The 20822-nt window shown below is 35.6% G+C and overlaps 1 protein-coding gene across 5 annotated transcripts in view; it reads right to left on the reverse strand.

Annotated features, from left to right (window-relative positions):
* The window catches only part of ADGRG6 (adhesion G protein-coupled receptor G6), a 119878-nt gene that overhangs the window by 19138 nt on the left and 79918 nt on the right, over nucleotides 1-20822 (reverse strand). For all 5 annotated transcript variants that reach the window (XM_067293639.1, XM_067293636.1, XM_067293637.1 and 2 more), the window contains exons 10-18: nucleotides 20296-20410; nucleotides 18156-18217; nucleotides 16429-16636; nucleotides 15763-15928; nucleotides 11174-11314; nucleotides 6637-6753; nucleotides 5494-5539; nucleotides 3548-3654; nucleotides 230-357 (exon numbers count right to left, since the gene is read on the reverse strand). In XM_067293639.1, coding sequence (XP_067149740.1) covers nucleotides 230-357; nucleotides 3548-3654; nucleotides 5494-5539; nucleotides 6637-6753; nucleotides 11174-11314; nucleotides 15763-15928; nucleotides 16429-16636; nucleotides 18156-18217; nucleotides 20296-20410 — 1090 coding nt within the window. The remainder of the gene's footprint in view (nucleotides 1-229; nucleotides 358-3547; nucleotides 3655-5493; nucleotides 5540-6636; nucleotides 6754-11173; nucleotides 11315-15762; nucleotides 15929-16428; nucleotides 16637-18155; nucleotides 18218-20295; nucleotides 20411-20822) is intronic.

A 20822-nucleotide genomic window follows, 5' to 3' on the forward strand; every position in this document is an offset into this window, starting at 1 on the left:
AAAATTTTGGGACACATCAGCCCTGTTGCTCAGTCTGAGCAGCACAACACAGCAAAAACAGGAGGAGGGAGTCTGAACTTGCATCTCCTTGAAAAAAAATTCTACTCTCATTATTTTTGTTTAAATACAGATTTGCCTTCCTAGACGAAAACACACCAACCATATGGCTAATTTATTTTATTCATCATATAAAGGTATTTCTTTTGTGATGTTTTGAACTAATACTTACTCGAATGCAATGTATGTCAGAAGAGTTGCAGCTGAAAATATGGCAGATATCCCACAGCCTATGTAAGTGATAAAGGTGAGGACCTTGGTATTCTGTGAGTCTATTTGTGTAACTGTTCCCTGAAGATCCTAAGTGAGAGAGAAGGAAGAGGTATAAGTTACAGCAAACTCCTTTTTAATGAACGCAACACAGTTTCTTGGTAATCAGTCAAGTAAAACTCAAAAACATTTTGGCAACACCGCTATAACCCTGATGTTAAGGTTCATGTTTACTGGGTATACTTAGTTTATAGCTGCTACACCTCTCACTTCCTTCCCATGACTCTTGAAAACATTGTGCTGTAAGTATTATAACTGCTGGGATCAGCAGAAAGACAGAGTCTGACACTGATCATTATAATTCATTACGAGGAATTCAAGTGGCCTTTTATGGAAAAATTTTCCCTTTTCAGATTTTTAGTTCAGTTGCTTATAGACACCCTTCTTTAAGAATAACATATTTGTATGGAAAATATCATACAAAATGTATTCACACTGAAGAGTAGACCATTCTGGTGAGTTTCTGACGTCAGTTCTTGTTATTAAAAGTTCGTAAGAGTTGATGTAGCTAATCATCTACGGGTGAAACCAAGGGCAAGATACTGCTCTTTGGTTTTATGGTCTGTTTTGACATAAAAACTACAGTTATAAATAGAACTGGTCAGAAAAATAAAGACAATATTTCAAAAAAACTGGAAATGAAGTAGGAACATTCTGAGGATTTTTTTTTTCCAGTTTTCTCTCCAACTGTAATTGCCACATAGTACTGTCTGAGAATAAATTCCAGTGTTATTTCCTTTTTTTAAGGACAAAACAAAAGAGAATGTTTGGATCTATATCAGTGTGGAGTAAATGTGAGCAAATACCAATATTTAATGGTGTCTATTCTATGGTCACTGTTACTGCTGCCCTTAGCAAAACTATCTAGCAAAAAGATACCTATAAAAGGTTACGAAACATGACATTCTTCACAGGAAAATTAAAGAGCTGTATGCAATTTTTTACACTCTGTTCATCTACCAGGCTCATAAGACAGTTCATATACATCAAGAGAATGTTATCTGAAAGTCATTTAATATCTAAATTAAAGTCAGAAAAGATTATTAAAATGGAAAAGCAATTAGAAGGTCAAAACTGTGTAAAAATCTACTGGAATGCAGCCCAATTTCAGAAAACTTCTGCCTTATTTCCTAATGCAACAAAAGCATTCAGGGGAAGAGAAGGGACTCACTGAATATACCCTAAAGAAAGCCCTTTTTTTTCCTGTTGAGGATGAAAATTGAAAGAAGAACACAATTTAGGCTGCAAAAAGACAAAAAACTCAGGACTTTTTCATATTTACATCTAAGCATGCTGTGAAGAAAGCAGCAAGGCTTTGGAAGACCAAAGCTGAAAAAGTCTGAGTATGTGGCTCCCTTGTGCAGTAAGTCCTATGCCAGGTACAGATTTTCTTGTTTCCCTCATTTTATCTTTAGTATTTAAAATATTTGTAGGTATTTTTCTTTATTACTAAATTGCCACTACAAGAAGTTAAATCAAAAATATATACTTTCATTAGGAGCAAACATCTTTTCTGCAGGTTTGTTTTAGAAGTCAAAGACTGTTCATGTCAGACTGAAAGCCACAGTTCAGCCTATTACTGAACATGACTGTTGCATTTGGGAACCTAAAGAAGGTTTTGAAAAGTCACCAGATTTTAAGAAAAGATTGCAATATTCCATTTTTTTCCTGTTGGGATTTTTTTCTTTCAAAAATATTTCAGATATGCAAATTTCTGTAGACATCTGACTGCTGGAGGAATTACACTACTGAGGCTGAAGTGCTCTATATAGTACCTTCTCCTATCTCCCCAATATGCTAAGCCCTACCTATCTCAGCCATCCAGTTTGGAGACTTTGCTTAAGGCTCTGATAGCCTTAAGCTATCGTAAATATCATATAAGTTCTGCAGCAGCCCTCAATAGGCAGATTTTTTCCAAGAGAAGCCCTGTACGGCAAGACAACCCTGATTAATGCCATTTAAAAGAAAGCAGCAAATAAATTTTTACAAATTTTGCAAAAGAACATATTTCTTTATACTTTTTGGCATTAAATAAATATAAATCTTGTCAGATTTGCAACCTGAATTTGCAAGGGGTGATTTATCCCCTTGAATCTCAGGATGAAATGGAATTACTGTGCTCCCTTGCCTTGGCTTTTCATCCCCATTAGCAGTTTTGCTTGACAGTAGGACATATTTTTCTTTACTGTTCTTCTTCCCCCTGACAATATGAAGCTCTATATTTTTGTTCTGCAACATTGTCACCTTTTTCTCTAAAAAAAAAAAATCCATTTCTTCTATTTTTTTTCTGCTAATACCTTCACACTTTCCTGACCTTGCAATTTCAACTCTACCCAGCCCTGTTTCTCTTTCACCACAAATCTTTCAGTCTCTTCCTTGCACTAGTTTCCTTTATAAACTGAACACTCCCTCTCTTCTGCAACCTTTTCTAATCTCTGTTCACACCCTCACAATATTTTTAAGGTCAGTTTCTCTTCTCATTGATCAGGTCTGAGATCCCTTACAAAAAGTTACAGGATATTTGCCCTTTTCCTTTTGATTTTTTCCCCTCTCTGCTACATTCTTTGTCCATGCCTTTCTCTGCAGCTTAATGCATGAAAATCTGGTCACATCCTCCAATTCTGAGGGGTCAAAACTGCATGACATTTTGTTGGATTACATTTTTAAAGAAAATGATAGAGACCTGCTCCACCTTAGGACTCATTAGGATCAATTTTTTTCTGTTTCAGTAGCGGAAGAGTTAGTACTGGGCCTTGGTTTTACAGTCCCTGATTCTGACATTTTTTTTGACACAGACATGTCCCAGCTTTGAAGTTGGATAGGATAACATATTATTTTTATTGTGGCATCACTCAGATGTTTCAACCCAAGGTCTTTCACGGTACAGTAATTTTTAAAATTTGGAATACTGTTGTGGGCACATTTTAATTTTTATTTTGTAACACTTAGCCACTTGTAGAGGACATAATAATAATACACTTCCTTTTCATTACTAATTTTCTTCATCATCTCATTCCTGAATCCTTATCATTAGACATTTTGTTATGAAAAGATATCTTTATGAAAATAATGGATAAAATGAATTATTATTATAAAACAAGTGCAAAATGAATAACCCAAGTAACAAAAATGAATGAAGATAGTTGTCTTGATCCAAGACAAAAACTACATTGTGGTTCTTAGAAAAGACAAACTTACTGAAAAGTGAGAGTTTGCTTACCATTAGGACCCCGAAGTGTGTGAGGTGGTTGCATAAGCAAATCGTCTCATTCTCATTGGATTCTGTTTGCACCTTGCAGCCCGCAGGGTTCCAACCACCATTACCACCTACAGAAATGAAACCAGAGAAACCACACTTTCCAACAAACTCGTATCACCATCTCTTGAACAGATTTCTAAATTCATTTCTTGCAAATGGAGAAATGCTTTCTCAGATTGAATCAGTGAATATTAAAAATAATCAGAAAAGTAGCAAGTATCAGATTTCTTAGTTTTTGCAGAAAATTCCACCAGGCAAGTGTTCCAATTTATGGCCTATTAAGCAGAAGCAATAAATGGAGGTCTATAATAAAGGTAGGATTTTTTTTTTGATTAATTAGGGATGAATAAGACTTAATATGCAGATTACACATTAAGACACACCTTAGTTTTACCCAGCAATAACATGGTTTTAGAACTTGCCTTCACCACACTGATGTGATGTCTGCACCTGTCTCCCTCCTACTCATATATCCTCAGGCCATATATGAAAGCATTTATGGGCCATGAGTAGAGGGTCCCGTCCTTCTTCTCTGTACTGTGTAACGCAGAGGGCCAGAGTGGATAATCTTGATTAGCCTTTCTGGCCTTAAAAAACTATGAAATAAATTATCCCCCTACCCTCCCTACCCAAAAAGGCCATTTTGAAATTATAAGTGGCAAGACTGTATTTTAAAAAAGTAAATGTAAAAAAGTAAATTTTGTATTTCCCATTACTTCTCCTTTCATTTTCTCCTGCTAAAATCTGAACTGATTTTGTGAAATAGTTCATGTTCTCAGAATTCTTAAAAACGTGTTTGCTCAACTCCAGGCAAAATCCAGCAAATTATCTGACTGACCCTGTAACTTTACCTCAAATTCAAGATAGACTCTCTCAAAAGAATGTGAAGACATTCCAAAACCACTTAAAACTTTCTCCAACTCAAGCAGCCACTGAGAATAGACTTCTCCTTGTGTCCTTCTGCTTTGATGTTCTTCTCAAGTTTAGCTTCCTAACTAGCTTTTGCTCTTTTTGTATCCTTCTGCATTCTCCTTAGTTCTTCCCTCTGAAGTTCCAGCCTTCAACTACAACTTCAGATGGTAAATTTTATTTTTTGCAGGACTACTTCAGATGGTAAATTTTATTTCTTGCAAGACTCCCTTTACTAATCCCCTCCACCTCAGATCCTACTGCTAAAGATAGTTACGTTTTCACTCTCTCTCTGTTTCCTGGTAAGGAGAAGTAAGGTCTCTATTACTCAGTAGTGATCTATAAAACAGAAGGTGGCACTGGAAAATCATCCCAGAGAATGGTTTTACCTATGTAAAGAATGAGTGTTACGTTACACGTAGGTTAGGTAATATCAACCGAGAATAGGCTAAAATGCTGCCATGTTAACGTGTATCTCCATATAGGACCTTATCACGCAAACTGCGTCCAGTTACAAGGTGGATGTTGAGTTTTTATCTAAATGAAATTTGTGTAATGTAGTTACTGACCTTCTATGGAAGCAAAACCAACTTAAGATTTGGAAGAGGCACAATTTCACAATTAAATAACCCCGTATTTTTAAAATGGCCAGTTAAAAGGATGGTTGAAAACCATTCATATCTCTCATTAGCATTACTATTTGACTTGCACATACAGAAAGATCAGTGAAAAACAGCTATCAGATACAGGAAATTTGAGAAACTTTATTTACAAATTCAAAACGTTATGCAAACTCACATGTAAAATTTTTAGAAAGAATATTTAACATCTGCTGTTACAAGAGACATTATTATCCAGAAGAAATGATACAGTCTAATGATTTCATCCAATTTTGCAAGGACTGATGCAGATGCAAGAAGGGCCAAGACTGTGACTGATTTTAAAACATAGACACCTTTATTGCCCTAGAAAAGAAATGACAGTATTTTTTAACTTACCATTTTTGTTCATATCCCAGAACACACAGGTTGGCTTAGGATCTTCCTATGAACACATGCAAAAGTAAACTTTTTATACCTCTTCAGAGATAAATCTTGTCAACATAAATGTCTACAGCAGATGTTTCACTATGTATGCTTTCACTTAATGAGCAGAAGAATAAATATTACTTGGATTGTTCAAATTTCTTCTAGTTTCAAACTAGATCTTACTCTTCTAGAAAGACAACTCTGCCCAGAAGATCTTAAAACATACAGCACTGTTCCTCTGCACTGCTCCTTTTCCACGTACTAAGACTGTTGAATTAGTTTTATGGTCTCACTGAAGTTATTCATGAGTATAATGTCTTTACAGGGTCTAAATATCAGTAATACTCTAGGCAACTGGCCTTGAAACTAAGCAAAAGCATGCTGAACTGTTTGCCTGACCTTGAAATAATCTTTATAAAAAAAAGTAAGGTAAAGTTAATTGAAATGTGAAAAAAACATCTCAAGGTTAATGAGCCAGTTTCTTATTCCATGAAAGTTTTACTTAGATATCACATCTAACATGTTATTTTATAAATCTCTAGTGTCTCTTTTGGAGTAGCTACTGAGCAACATATCTGAGAACAGAGTCAAGCTGACACTTGAATGATTGTTTCACTGAAATAGAATATGCCAAAAGGCTTCATTTGGGCTTCTATTTTCCTGAATTAATTCTAGTCATCTTTTAAAAATGTGATTCCGTCCATTCTTCCTTTGCAGGAAACCACATAAAAACAAAATACCTTGAGGAACTATTAACAAAGCAATTCATGTTTGATCAAAGAATTTAAGTCATTCTGAAGTTCCAGTGTAAAAAATAATGTCACTGGTCATGAACTATGGTTTTATCTATGGCTGTTGGCATAGAAATTGCCTCAAAGTGGCATAATTAATGGTCTTTCAGATAAATGTTAAATCCTGAAAAGAGTGAGAATGAGAGGATGGGAAATATTATTTATTTTTAGGTTTTACTTGCCTGCTTTTGTTTTAGAAATATTATTTCCGTTTGCATTTGTATTATTACTCAAAATCCATCCAGATAACAAGACTTTATGTTCAGCCTTTATAACACATAATCTGTATTTCTGTTTCTCTGAATAATCATTCTCTTCTTACCTGAACTTTGGTATGCTTAATTGTAATCTTCACATAATCCTGAAGGTCCTGAATTGTTATGTTTCCAATACTGCATGCCACCACAAAACTGGTCAAGTTGGCAGGAGTTTCTGGATCCTTTGAAAGAATTAGAAAAATATAATAAATGCTGACACAGCACAGAACCTAAAAGCCAGAGTAAACAGTTTTGTCGTGTGCCAGAATAAAAGCTTTCAGGTTTTTACACTTTTGATCACCCAATATATGAACATGCTGTTTATAAGATCAAATTACAGGTTTGCCTCATGGAACTTCCCCTATTTCCCTTATTGTCATAAACATATACAAGAACAATTATAGAGAGAGATTATAAGGCAAAAATTTCCCTTTTAATCACTTTGTTTGATTCCACCAGAATTATAACTGAAACAATGTACCAGATAATAAGCCATGATCTAATTAGCTCATTTTCCTAAGCAAGAATGAGCTAGCTTTCTTGTTTTACTGTCAAAGCTATTCTTTTTTCTAGATGGGAAGTTTTTGGAGAATAACCTGTTCTCTGTGTATAGCTGCTAAATTATTTTCCATCTTAAAATGAATGACCAAGAAGTAATAAACAAATTCAAAGCAATGTTACATACTGTAGGAGATAACACCTTCTACAAGGTCTTAATCGGTGGAAATGTAAATAGAAGACTGATGTCACTGAGCGATGCCATTCCTAACCAGTGAAAAAGCATCAGGTTGAAAATTTTCCAAAGAAGCATGTTTTCCTTGGAAATTGCTGATCTATTAAAGTGGAAGTATTTTGTAAATGTGACTCCCTTTTGATGAACTTCCACTGAAACCTGCTTAGTTATCTGCCTGGTTGACCTTGTGGGAGCTGGAACGTTTGGACTTCCAGGACACTGCCTGCTGCAGGTCAAAATCTGCTGTCACCCACATCTCCTCAAAAAACTGGGCTCCTGAACTCCTGAAATCCCCAACTCCTTTCAGTCCAGGAGTTTGGTCAGTTTGAGAAAATATTGGATATCTGCTCAGTGGTGGGCTTATGAGATCCCATCACTCATGAGAAACATAATATTTTCAGTCATCAAATTCTGGTTATACTGAGAAAAATATTTCATTTCCTAAGGACCATATCCAAGAGTTTTCAAACACAGTATTTCAGAGTATACTGAAGTTTGTGAAACAGTTTCCTAAAAACTTGAAAATTAACAAGGAAGAAAAATGCAGTTTCCTAGCCAGTTCTTAAGTATTCAACAAGAGAAAACGTCTTGGTTACCATTTAACTTTCAGTGTCTGACCCAAAGCCCCTGAAAGCCTTTGGATAGATTTCTATGGGTTTCAATGGGCCCTGTCTCCACCAAATAATAAAAACTAGGAATAAACATCAGACAGTCTCTTTATGAAGGCAATTTGATATCTTTTTCCTGCTTGTCCTTAGAAAGGAATCGAAATAATGTGTGCATTAAAACTAAATACAGATGGCATTGCTTATTTAGCTATAAGGCTGCACTCAGCTAAAGTTAGGGGGAAGTTTTTAGCCACTAAAATACGCAGATGTACAAAGTAAAGCTATGATGAAGTCACAGTTAATGACAGAAACGTTGACTAGTGTAGACAGTCATTACAATTCCCATCTATGATATTAGCACGTTATTTTCATGAGCTCAAAACTGAAGATAAGGGTGGTATTCTTCTGACCTAACTTTAGACACGCAAAAAGTAGTTGTCTACACCTGAAGTAGGGTTTCTTAACATAGTCAATGAAAAGAAACATACACTTTTGGGGCATAATTCATCTGACCTATTTTATACATGTAGGTGGAATGTGGTTGCCTAAATATAAGTGTCCATTTTACAGGTTTTAGGTTATCCTGCCTGGTCTCCAGCTGCTGCTCCAGAAGATCACTGGTCTCTTATAGGCTCACTGTCACATCAGGCAACACTGCTCTGTGTCTCAGGTGTTGCTACACTCCTCTGTCTGGGGAACTTCACCCTACTCCTACTCTCCTCCTACACTAGGATGAGATGCATTGTGCCTTAACAGGCTCCATTCCCCTCCATTAACTGGCTTTGAAGGTAGCTTACAGAGAACAGTTCAGGTGTAGTTATCTACAGTGAACGCATACATTTGGTGAGATGAATCCCACCCTGAATAGCTTAAATCAATTTGTCTTTTAAGTAATGTCATCATCACATTTTAATGAATGGCAGGATAAAACTCACAAGCATTCTCTCAGTTGCAATTAAAAAAATCCCAACGCTGTTAGGTATGAGGTCTCACTGTTATAGTGAATGCTTATATGAAACACAGCTAATAGCACTGGGAATTTTTAAATTTCAAGCAGAATAAAGTATATTCCTGAAACACTTTTACACTAGTGGATAAAGTTATTGGATTTGAAATGGCATGTGGATCACTTTATTTTATACTTCAGTTTAATTTAATAGGAAGATACAATTCTTTGACATAAGCTACCACTTTAGTTAGCAATCTGATCAGCAACCACTGAATAATATTTGGAATTCGCTTCACAAAATGGCAATTAATTAAACAGCACAAACAATGATATTTTTATTATTAGGAATAAAGCACAACTGAGGTATTTCAGAATAGATGACATGCTGTTACTATTCTAATAGTGATATCTACATTAAAACAGGCTTACAATAGCAGTATGCTGAAACAGAAATATTAGCGTAAAGTAGATTAAAATGCTGAAGAACTTTTTGTGTACATTTCTTTCTCTTCTTGAACATTATCAATCTAGAATTCCTGATGAGAGCAGAGATAATACAAACCACGATTATCTAAAAACAATTGATATGTTTACTAAACCATTAATAACATTTTTAGATGGACTGAAAAATTTACTGTTCATTATTTATGCTGTCTTGTGCTGCACTTCTGCTGAAATGAGTTATATGAATAAAGAGTCTTCTACATTTAGATTTGAGATGACTGGTCACAAGTTACTTTTTCTGTTTTATAGTAAGTAATGGAAAATGGAAAATGTGAGGTTGCACATATTTAATTAATTTGGTTGAAAATGTCACTCATGAACAATTTGAAAAATAAGAATAAAATTGTGAGGAATTTTAGCTGCAGATTTTATTGCTTTACCTTTCACTGACTTACCAAGTATACTTAGAAACACATTCTAGTACCATTGAAGGACACATGTGAGAAGCACATACAGATCAGTTTTACAAGATCTGTTATGAACAGTCATGTGCTTTTATTAGCTTACAATACTTGCAATTTGAACTGTACACCAAAATCTAAAATATAAAAACAAAAGAAAAGAAAATGAAGATACCTATCTGGTTAGTGGCAAGACCTCCTGACAACAATTTTAATGGAATATTAATAGGACTGCATGTTTTGACTTTATATGATTTTGTACCATTATGACAAGCCTACTTCTGTATTTTTGGAGTTTCTTTATTAAACGTATTCATCTTGTTTTTCTTAAAAGTGAGCTTAAAATGACTGCTATTTTAAACAGTTAAAGATACTTCAGGGTGTATTTCAGAAGGCAAGTCAGGGTCATGGGTATTTTCTTGCCTAGACTATCTGAAAAATCTGGATACACTGCCAATAAAAACGATAATACAGGGACAACACAATACTACAGAGTTTTGCGGATGCACAAGAGCCAAAGGTCACTTGAAATACTAATGGGAAAACAAACTCAAATTTTTTGAGGCTCAGCCTACAGTTCATTATGAAATGGCTTTCTTCTCAATGAACTAATTTTTTAGTATAGGTGTGTTTCTTGTTTGTATTTCTATAAGCTGTTAAACTCTTTCTAACTTTTTTGGCATATATCATTCTGGAACAATTTACAATTACCATACAATGGGACCTAAATGAGAAAAAAATAATCTACTTAGATTCTTTCAGTTTTCAGGTACGAATGTTGTTGCCTTTATTCCATAACCATGCTGTCTATAGAAACATCCAGACATTATTAAATGTAGCGTGCTTGCAGGACCACATATGAATGAAAAGAAGAATAGTACATGTAGAAATAAATATTCTCTGGCTGATGACCATCAGCCCAGAGTTTTAAACTGAATGTAAGTGGTCCATTGGGCACGAGCGTTAATCAACGGTTTTAAGGAAAAGAGAAAGAAAGACCATTTAGCCGTTTTATAGGCCAAATTTCCAGCTGAGAAAGAACCTGGCTCCACTGAACATCAAGGCCCTCTATCAATGTACATCAATATAAGATAGGGCCTTTAAGAAGCCTTGCTAATTTACTCTGATTATAATCATCTGGGATCCAGTTTTCCCTTGATTACTCTAGGCATAAGTTTACCCTGCATGTGACAGGAATTTGTGATCAATTATCTGACTGTAATACAACTTGGGCATGACAGCTATTTTGTCACTCTGAATTCATGATGCTATTCCTAACGTCTACATTTGCTACCATTTCATTCCTATAACTGATGGGATGCTGCAAAAAGTTTACACTACAAGATAGTTTAGCAGCTGCCTTTGATTCACCCTAACTGAAATTACTTCGAGCACATTCATATTTACCTGGAAAAGACCATTTTTATTGAAAAAAGTAAATTGAGCCCTGGATATAACTTCAAACTCATCTTGACTTAAATTCTTCAGTAAACTTGATGGCAGAACAACAGAAGCAAAGGCATTTGTTGGATCCTTGTCAAAATCTATCTGTTAAATAAAAACAACAAAAGAAAAGAAAATGTTCAAAACAAAAAGCAAACCATTCATTGACCACAACTGAGTTCAGACCTTTCTGCAGGGAAATCTACACATGGGACTAGAATCATCACACTAATATGACCTGTACCTGAAAACTGATGTAATAAAAGAAAGGCTTAGGAGGTTCCCTTTCCCCCCAGCAGGAGACAAGGCTTCTCCTACAGAAAAGTTGAAGATGAAAAAAAATGACTCCTTCACTGCTATACTGATGATTTGCCATAATAATTGCAGTCAATAACTTTGAATAACTTTCAGGACACTTTTCCTCATACTAAACAATGGTAAGCAAAGAAAGATATGCTTTGAATCTTTCTTTCTTGAGTTGTATTATTTGATCTGCACACATGATCCATGGACACATCATTTCTCCAGCACATCCAATTCTGTGGGGGCATGTCATATTACTTGACATTTGACTTCAGCATTCTCCACTTCCTTCTAATAGTTCCTTCTTCTTTCCACTGACTGCATAGAAAACTTCTAGGATCCTACACTCATTTGCTTTGTGTAATGCTTTGGTAACGTTTTCTTTAAGCAAAGTAGCCACTTGCCCTCATATTGCATTTGTGTTGAATCTTGCTCATTTTCTAGCTCCTTTGTTGCTACGCAATGCATGCATTTTGTAATCACTAAAGCAAAAAAAACCACACCCAAACAACTAGCTTCTTTCTAAAACTGTAAATCTGTAATCCCTGTAAGCATCTATGCAAAGCAATGCACTCAATAAGAGTAGATTTCTAGTGTAAAGAATTTAGGGTTTTTTTTCCCCCACAAGTGGCACATGACACTTCTTTCTTTGTAGGATAAAAACTTTGACATATTGGACCTCCACAGAGCATAATGTCATTAACAGGAATTGATTTTGTGGTGGATTCCACACATGAAGCACAAGTTATATTTAACTTGTCATAAAAGACATATGAGCCATTCATCTTTAGGCACTTCTAATCCACAGACAAAATCAGAGGGATAAAATGGATCAAATGCTTTGATTTCTCCCTCATTCACACACGTACACTTTTTTTTATTAAGATTTAAGATTTCATGAGGCTTGTCTATGTGGTGTGACACAGGGCCAGGCAGAAAGCTCAGCTATTGCTTAATGAACTGCTCTGCCTATGTGGCAGTACCAGCTGAGCTCCTGGAAACAGTGCAACCACAGTGGTGCCCCTATTAGCTGGTGCAGGCCATATTTGCTTGTGGTGCTCCCGTTCCAGAGGTGGCTACGGTGGACTTACTTCTGCATGAAACTAGAGTGCACAATGTAGACATTGTTACAGTAAATGTCTCACATAGCTATAGAATTACTGTATGTTTTTCATTCTATGGTTTTTAAATGTGCTATTTTGTTATGAGACCACCAAAATGTTTCTATTTGGCAGCTTATGTATAATCCATATATAAAAAAGAGTAGCTAACTTAATCCCTTCTGGGATAAGTCTTTGTATTAACTAACAGACAGTAACAATGATGCTTGCTAAACACTGTTCTTGTTCCTTATAAAGATTTATTAAGCTCTTATCAGGTTTTCTGGTTTCTATATTACAGAAGGGAGACTTAAAAATAACAATTAGAGTCACTGCTCTAATATTTTGTGCTATGCAGCAGAAAAAAGGATACTTTTTGTCATCAGTATAAGGTTAACCAATACAGGCAACATGTCAAATATGGCACAGTAACATAACAAGACAGCAGGAAAGAAACGAGGTTGCAAACTCGTATTTCATTGTCTACCACACAGCAGTTCTATGAGTACATGCTCCTATAGCAAGGTGAATTCAGGGTGTATCACCTTATCCACCAAAGAAAGGGGAGTAAGCCACATCATGTTTGCTGTATAGTAAAAGTGTTAAAGAATTTTACTATGAGATGTGGAAACTCACACTCCTAACTTCTCTAGGGGTAACTGGTTCAAGTATTTGTGCCTTTCATGATCAGACATATGACACTAATGCACCGTTAACTAATAGGAAGTTACAAGTCATGAGTGAATTTATTTAAATTCCACGTTTTTATTGATTTACTGTGAGTAACAGGTATCCTTGGAAACTCGTAAGATATGGTTCACAGGTATCTCCTAACAGGGCTAAAAGCACTTGAAAACATGTTTTCAAAGGATAATTCTGCCACATTAATCAGAAAGCATGCATGTGATAAAGACATCCCATTAGGTATTGTCTGCAAATAGAATGAAAGAGGCTTCTATAAAGAAGTATGGATACATTACAGGAACAATTTAATAATATGAATCACCAAAAACTAACTTAGTCAAAGGTTTGGCAAGAAACATAAAGACACAGGGGACTAAAATAGAATCTTTCCAAACTGCCATGGATACATTTGCTTGATATCTACTTTAAGAAAAGAAAAAAAAAGGAAATAAAACATTCTGACATAGAGTTTAAGGCTCCCTGATGAGCCTGGGATAGATCATCACATCACTGGTGAACAGCTTGGGCTTTCACAAGGGAATCTCCCTCCAGCAGGGATAGCAAACATCTTTCCTGATAGGCATGGAAAATATAAGCTGTGATCACAGCTGTTGCAGACATTTCTGGTGGAGAGGATGCTAAGAATTCTCAATCAGCTGTTGGAAACGTAAAAGCCTGAGAACAAACTCATGTTCCAACAGGAACATTAAAAATAATTCGATGGAGTTTGGATTTTATGATTATTTAGACAGTGCTATAGTAAATGATTCCAGGGCAAGAAAATTCCTGGATGTCCTCAAGCCACAGATGGTAATTCTTATTATACATGTAGAACATCGCAAATCTAATTTCAGAATTTTTCCTTTCCTCTTTCCACAAACACAGGATGAAATCTGGAGGACAAACAATCGGCTATCAAGCTTCATTAATATGAGAGTTAAACAAAACAAAAGAAAAGTATATTTACAGTCATCAAACATTTCTAATACAGTTGATTCAGAGAAATTTTGGCTAGAACTTCTATGAAAATAAATGCATTAAAACCTGATTACATTAAATTCATTTATACCTATTCAAACCAGCATTTGAGATTTGATCCAAAGTCTATATAGACTGCATGTAAAAAGCTTGTAGCCTTTTAGATTACTATTAGTTTTTCTAATAGTCTTTTTTACTGTTTTTGATTTCTACAGTACATGGCACTTTATAAAATGATGATCCATCTATTAGGATTCCTGTCTTGCCAACTCACAGTAGCAGTGAATTTGGTTTCATTAGATGCTCATACTCTAGTGACTAGACTTTAGCTGTTATCCACAACTGTTCCATGTGTAAATTCAGATTTGGTTTCTCTGGTCCAACAGATAGTATATTTTTTGACTTTTATGCTTCATCTTTTTTATATGTTTCTCCAAGTAAGTCTCACTATATTTGAAGGGTAACCTAAATTTAACCTAGATTAAACACCTAGGAGATTGAGATTACATTTTCTCTGCCATAGGCTTTTTATATAACTATGAACACTATAACAAATATTTACATATACACATATACCTATATATACATATATACATATATGTGTGTGCATGTGTATATATATACACACACACATATACACACACATATATAATAAATTTGTTTTTAAAAGTCTAGGTACCTCATTGCCACTGATTTCCACAGGAGCTTAAGAAAATCCCAATAGATGTTCATCTGCTTCTCAAATGTCTAAATAGTTTCTAGATATGGCTTTGTGTATACCTTGTCCTTGTTTCTCCACTTGTGAAAGATTTTTCCTCATTTGTGACATATAATTTTGAGCCTCAAATGGTGTTGTGATGATAAGTATCTTAAATACAGCATCCTGTCTCAATACTGTCACACTAGAAACCATTCTGCACTTTGAGTGATCTGTCTTTACTATATTTTTTGTTTGTCTGATTTGATCAGTCAGTCCTATGTGAATGTCTTGAACATCATAGGCCATCCCAAACAGCACTATGAGCCCACGTGTGGACAACCGGATCAGCCTTAGGTGTCCGTTGGCAGTAGGTGTCTAAACAATACTGCAAGCTCAAACGCCTACTGTATCTGTAGAAATCTATATGTAAATACCTATATTTAGCTGTCTTATTCTCAAACTGAAACTCATCAGTGGAGTTGCGATAGTGTACAGAAGACTCTTAAGGGTTATTTTTTCCTTTTCATTAACCCAAAACAATGAAAAAAATAAAGTCAGTTCTGGATCTATAAGCAAAATATTTTTCATCTGTATGGAACACATGGGTTCATCTGGGTTTCCGGCTACTCAAGGAAATATTAAATTGATATGTTTGGATGACTGCAGGAAAAAGCGAATAGAGTAGTAGGGGGAGTAATGGGAGTTCTAAGTGGCTTTATAGTACCCACAGGAAATACACCTTGAACACCAGACGCATTTCACATTCAAATACAATCTTCATTCTGTACCTGAAAATCAGATGCATTATTCTGTGGACTGACACTAAAAGAAGAACCTTTGAATGAAGTTGAGTTTATAGAAGACACTCCAAGTGCAAGGTTTCGTGTTGAAATGCTCATGGATGGTCCAGTGAACTGGATCTTTAGAGCCAAGGCATCAATAGTTTTTAGAGCTCTAAAAACAGAAAAAAAATTATTCTAAAAATTCAGTACAGAAGAAAAAAACTATGGCATCGCATGTTCTCCATTTCTAAGATCATTTTCTTATTACTGACTGTCTTTCTGTCACTCACTTGTGTATTCACAAGGAGATTGTCATACTGTAAATTTAGGTACCTCTGTTGAAAACAAAAGGTTTTGATTGACAGAAAATACCTGACTTCATATCAAAGGCTGTGAAACAATCTTCCAATGATACTTAAATTTATGGTGTGTCATTTATCAGGAAACTTCTTCTACATCAAAATAATTTACCTTTGTCATGCACATTAATTTTAGTTTTGATATAACTGAAGAAGAATCTTTTGTTCATCTCATCAAATTCTTTTTGATGGAAATCAGAAAAGTTTGCTTTATTGCAATTGTTTGTCTATATATGGAAGTATGAATTTATTTCTTAACAGACAGTGAAACAGGTTGTTCTCAATAGCATTTCTCAAGTGCAGAGATACTTACTCTGAAGATGATGCGGCCAAAACACTGTCTGAACTTGTTAGAATATTGGAAAAAATTGTCACCACAGTAGAACCCAGAGATTCATCAATTTTTTCATCATTCACAATTTTTTTGAGCTTCTGGACAACATCATTTACTTTGTCTGAAGTTAGTTGCTGCCCTTCACCAGTGAGATTCAAAAGCTGATTGGCAATATCAGCTGCATTTTCTGTGAGTGTACACATAACAGGAACAAAAAGAGAAAATAATGCATATTAATCCTGAAATAATTCAGAAATTTTTTTACTCATTGTTGAAAGCTAGAGCGTGTTCTATGGAACTCGCAAGGAACATTAGGGTTTATTATTTTATCAGATTTATAATTTTATGAAAAAGTATACAGAACCTGTTCAATCTTATATGCTGTTCTCACTGATCGTGTCTTTCTTTTCCTTAATTTCATATGAGTTTGTAAATCAGAATAATTATTAAAATGGTTTTTGAAATAAAAAAGGAGAAGTGAGGAATAAAAAGCATATTTTCTCTCTTTTTTCTCCTTATCCTATCCTCCACTTTTCATTGGGAAAAGCAGCTTCTCTTTCATTCTTGAAGTGAAAAAGGGGTCCCTAGGTCACTATTACTGACAAAATATTCACTCTTTAAAGCTTTGGGCAGGAAGTCTGATGCCACTGTGAATGATTCCTGTACCATCAGAGGACTATACTCCTGTTCAGAGGGTTGGCAATTGCAACACAGAAGCAAATTTCATGAGAAGAATTTTCCTGGTAAGGAAAGTTTGATATTGTGTCCAATGGCAAAATATTAGTGTAAATTATATATAAATTATATGTTTGGTGTCACCTGGATGGAAAACTAATGCAAATACTAACATCATACAATCTCAAAATATTCGAGACGTTACTGGCTATTCACAAATAAGATTCTGAAAGAAGATCGACCTTCTTTAGTTTGAAACGGGTTGTGTTCTTTAATGCTGTGTTTTCTAATGTAGCTTTTGCTACATTTAAAGAAACTACGTTCATTCTGTACCAAAAGATGTTTTCATATAGCCTGACTGTAAGTATCCAGCATAATCAACCAAGTTAGGTAGCCAGATTACCTATGATCCCTGTATAATCAGCAAAGAAAAAGAGGCTTCTCTAGAAAACAGTTCAGAACAGGAACTTACTGTAGGTACTCTGAATTACCCTAGAGTCTCATTCTCCCCACTGACTATAGAGAAAGATGTGGGAGACTCCAGCACTGCAGAAGTGGCCAAAAAATTGATGTCTATTATTTTATTATTCCTTTAAGGTCAGAATGAATTCAAGCAGCATTTTTTAAACTGAGAATAAGTCTGAAAAGTCTGAGCATAAGCCTAGGGAAGACAGTGGAAATCTTTCCACTAACATCAACAAACACTGGAAACAGTTAAAAATTTGGCTTGACTGAGTATCAAATTGATGCAAGCTATCACCTGCCCCCATTCTTGCTTAAATTACATGAAGAGTTTGATTGATTTCATTAACTCATATCCAGAGAGTGTAATGGGTGGGCTGGATTCAATTTGGTGCACTTCCCCAGAATTTAAATATTTACTTTGCCCTGGTTTTTTAAAAAGATTTTAAACAACTTAGCATAAGAGAGGAAGATATTCTTCCTTAGTGTAACTTCCTTCCTTAGAGTAATTAGTAACCAAAGTCTACAAGACTATTCTTTTAGCCAAAGATGAATAGCAATGTACCCACCTGTGCAATTTCTCAGATCGGGTTGGCCCCAGTATGATGTATAATTCTGCAGACCCAAATAGCTAAAGTGGAAAAATAACAAAATACACATGAACTGTAATAGCAAAATAATATAAATGTCTCATAATTCTTTTGTAGATATTACAGTGATACGCTATTCTCAATTTACAATTTACCTAGCAACATGACCTTTCAACTAAAATGAACAATGTATGCTTGACAGCGGAAATATGCGATCAATTCAGTGACAGTGATGAGAAACCCCAGTTCTTTCTGATGAATTATCAGCTAATTCCTGTAGTAATTTGATGAATTGCATCAGTGGAAATTCTGGCCTTGTGTTTCAAGAAAGACCCAAGTTTCAATAAAAACTATCACATCCCTAATGCGGCCTAATCAGATGCTATTTCTAAAATTTCTCTTTGATATAAAGGGCTTTGATCAAGTCCACAGGAAACAGTAGTAGCTCTCAGAACATGTACAGGAGGTATATGGAGACATAAATTTATGCTACATGTGAAAACCTCAGCAGACCACCATCAGATCCAGATCCAAGGTGAGGGGTAGACATAAAAAGTAATTTTTTCAAAATGCTTTCTCTAAAGCCCGACAAAAGCAAAGTATCTAGATATGGCTCCAATATTAGACACACTTTTTCCTCACTTTTCTCTGAGGACAATCATGCTGATCACAGAGGCAAAGGCAGGATGGAGAATGGTTACCACTTCACTAAACACACGACAGAATGAAGTTATTGCTCAAGTGATGAACATAGCACCTTTATTATAACAGCACACTAATAAGCAACCTTTTACTTTGGGAAGCACAGGGCTAGCAGAGTCCATTAGGACAGCCTTCTCCTGTCTCAGACAAAACATGCCACACCTGTGCTCTGTATTAGCTAAAGCTGATGGAGGCAGAGGCAAGGAAAGCATAGCACAATGCAGTATACAATAATTTTTGATGAGAAGTACTGCACATGGACAATCAATGGCATTGTGTAGACCACAAATGAGCAATAAAGATAAGCAATCCTGGGGCAGCAGAGGCCAGGAGCCTTAATTTGTAATTACTCTGAGGCTCTGACATAAAAACAATTTGACCCCTGCACTACGTACTTTACAACAAAAGTTGGTCAATCAGAATGTAACAGTTCTTGTACAAGATTAACAGGCTGAGGAAGTGAGTTAGTTAAATATAATGCTGGCTGCCTTCCTGTTTGGCACAGAACCTCAAAGCTGATTCATATCCATGTTGCCATACTGTTTGCAGAAAGTAAGATAGCTGGTCTTCTCCAAACACATTCCAGATGCAATGTGGGTGGATAAGACTACTATATTACAATTAATGGTGATTAATTTAAATACTGAACAGATTAATTAGTATTGCATCATAGTCATGTTCAAGGTACTCAAAGGAGATCAAAGCCTTATTGTTTTAGTAATGTATCACAGGAAGTAATAATATTCCCTTTTTACAAATGGTAAATAGAGATACAGTGCTTAAAATATTTGTGGATGTTCACAAAGAAAGACTATATTAGGGAAAATTTATCCTAAACCTTGAAACCATATAACTTTAAGCATAAGATTATCCCTACCTTCAGTTATGACTGACCACTGCCAAAATACTCATTTCGTAAGATTTCTTTGACTTTTCTTTAACTAGATGAGAGGTTATGGATTAAACAAATGCACATATCATCTTCACAGAATTGAGAATTTTGTATACAAGTCCAATCCAGCTCATTCTTGCATCTGTTATGATTTTGTAGTAGCAGCAGATGTGAAACTTCGGTTTTGAAATTACATAAACATCATGATTTGAAGAGAGCAGATTTGCTCTGTGAGAAGGTGCTATTTTTATAGTCACTTTGACCATGTATTATTTGGGGGCCTCAACATACCCTACAGAAGTGGTAACAGCTTTTTTTAATTACTAGTAATTTACATACCTTTATAGTACACACATAATCTTTTATGCTTTTTGTTTCTGCTCCTGAATCACAGTACAGAAATCATCTTCCTTAAATATAATACTAATGGCATCCATTATGGTGGATGCAGTTTAACTATATAACCTGAAAGCCGCAGCAAAGCCATTAGGCAGCTCTCGGCTTCTCAGGGATTTGAACACTTACCAAGTTCTTGATGCAATCTGAACTGAGCTCCCATGGCAAAATGTAAAGTTGGTCACAGTGGGTCTGGTATCTGGCCAAAAATAGTTTGGAGGGTTTTCTTCAGCTAAACATTTTTCTGTAAAAAAATAGTAATATATCAGAATTAACTCTGAATTTCTTCATCTGCCCATTCTCAGTTCTTCAACCATTCTGCAGCACACTGTTCTCTTCAAATGAAATGCTTGGATGTTATCTGTAGAGCTGTGCAGTAAAGGAGAGGTGCACTACGGGGGCAAAATATACTGCTGCTGCTCAGGGAAAAGGACTGAACGTCCACCCTGCATCCACTTGCAGGACCAACCTCCTCCCCCCAGGGAAGGGCAATCTCTGACTGGCAGAGGATTGAATGGGAAAGGATGGGGGACATTTGACGACTGAAAGGAGACTGATTAAGACCAGCAGTTGGAAGGAGCCCAAACAAACAGGGTTGAGGAGTGGGCGAGGTGCGTTTCAGGTCCAAAATGTCTCATTACAGCTCTGGTGGTGTA

Source organism: Apteryx mantelli, chromosome 3, assembly GCF_036417845.1.
Source record: "Apteryx mantelli isolate bAptMan1 chromosome 3, bAptMan1.hap1, whole genome shotgun sequence".
Taxonomy (NCBI): Eukaryota; Metazoa; Chordata; class Aves; order Apterygiformes; family Apterygidae; genus Apteryx; species Apteryx mantelli.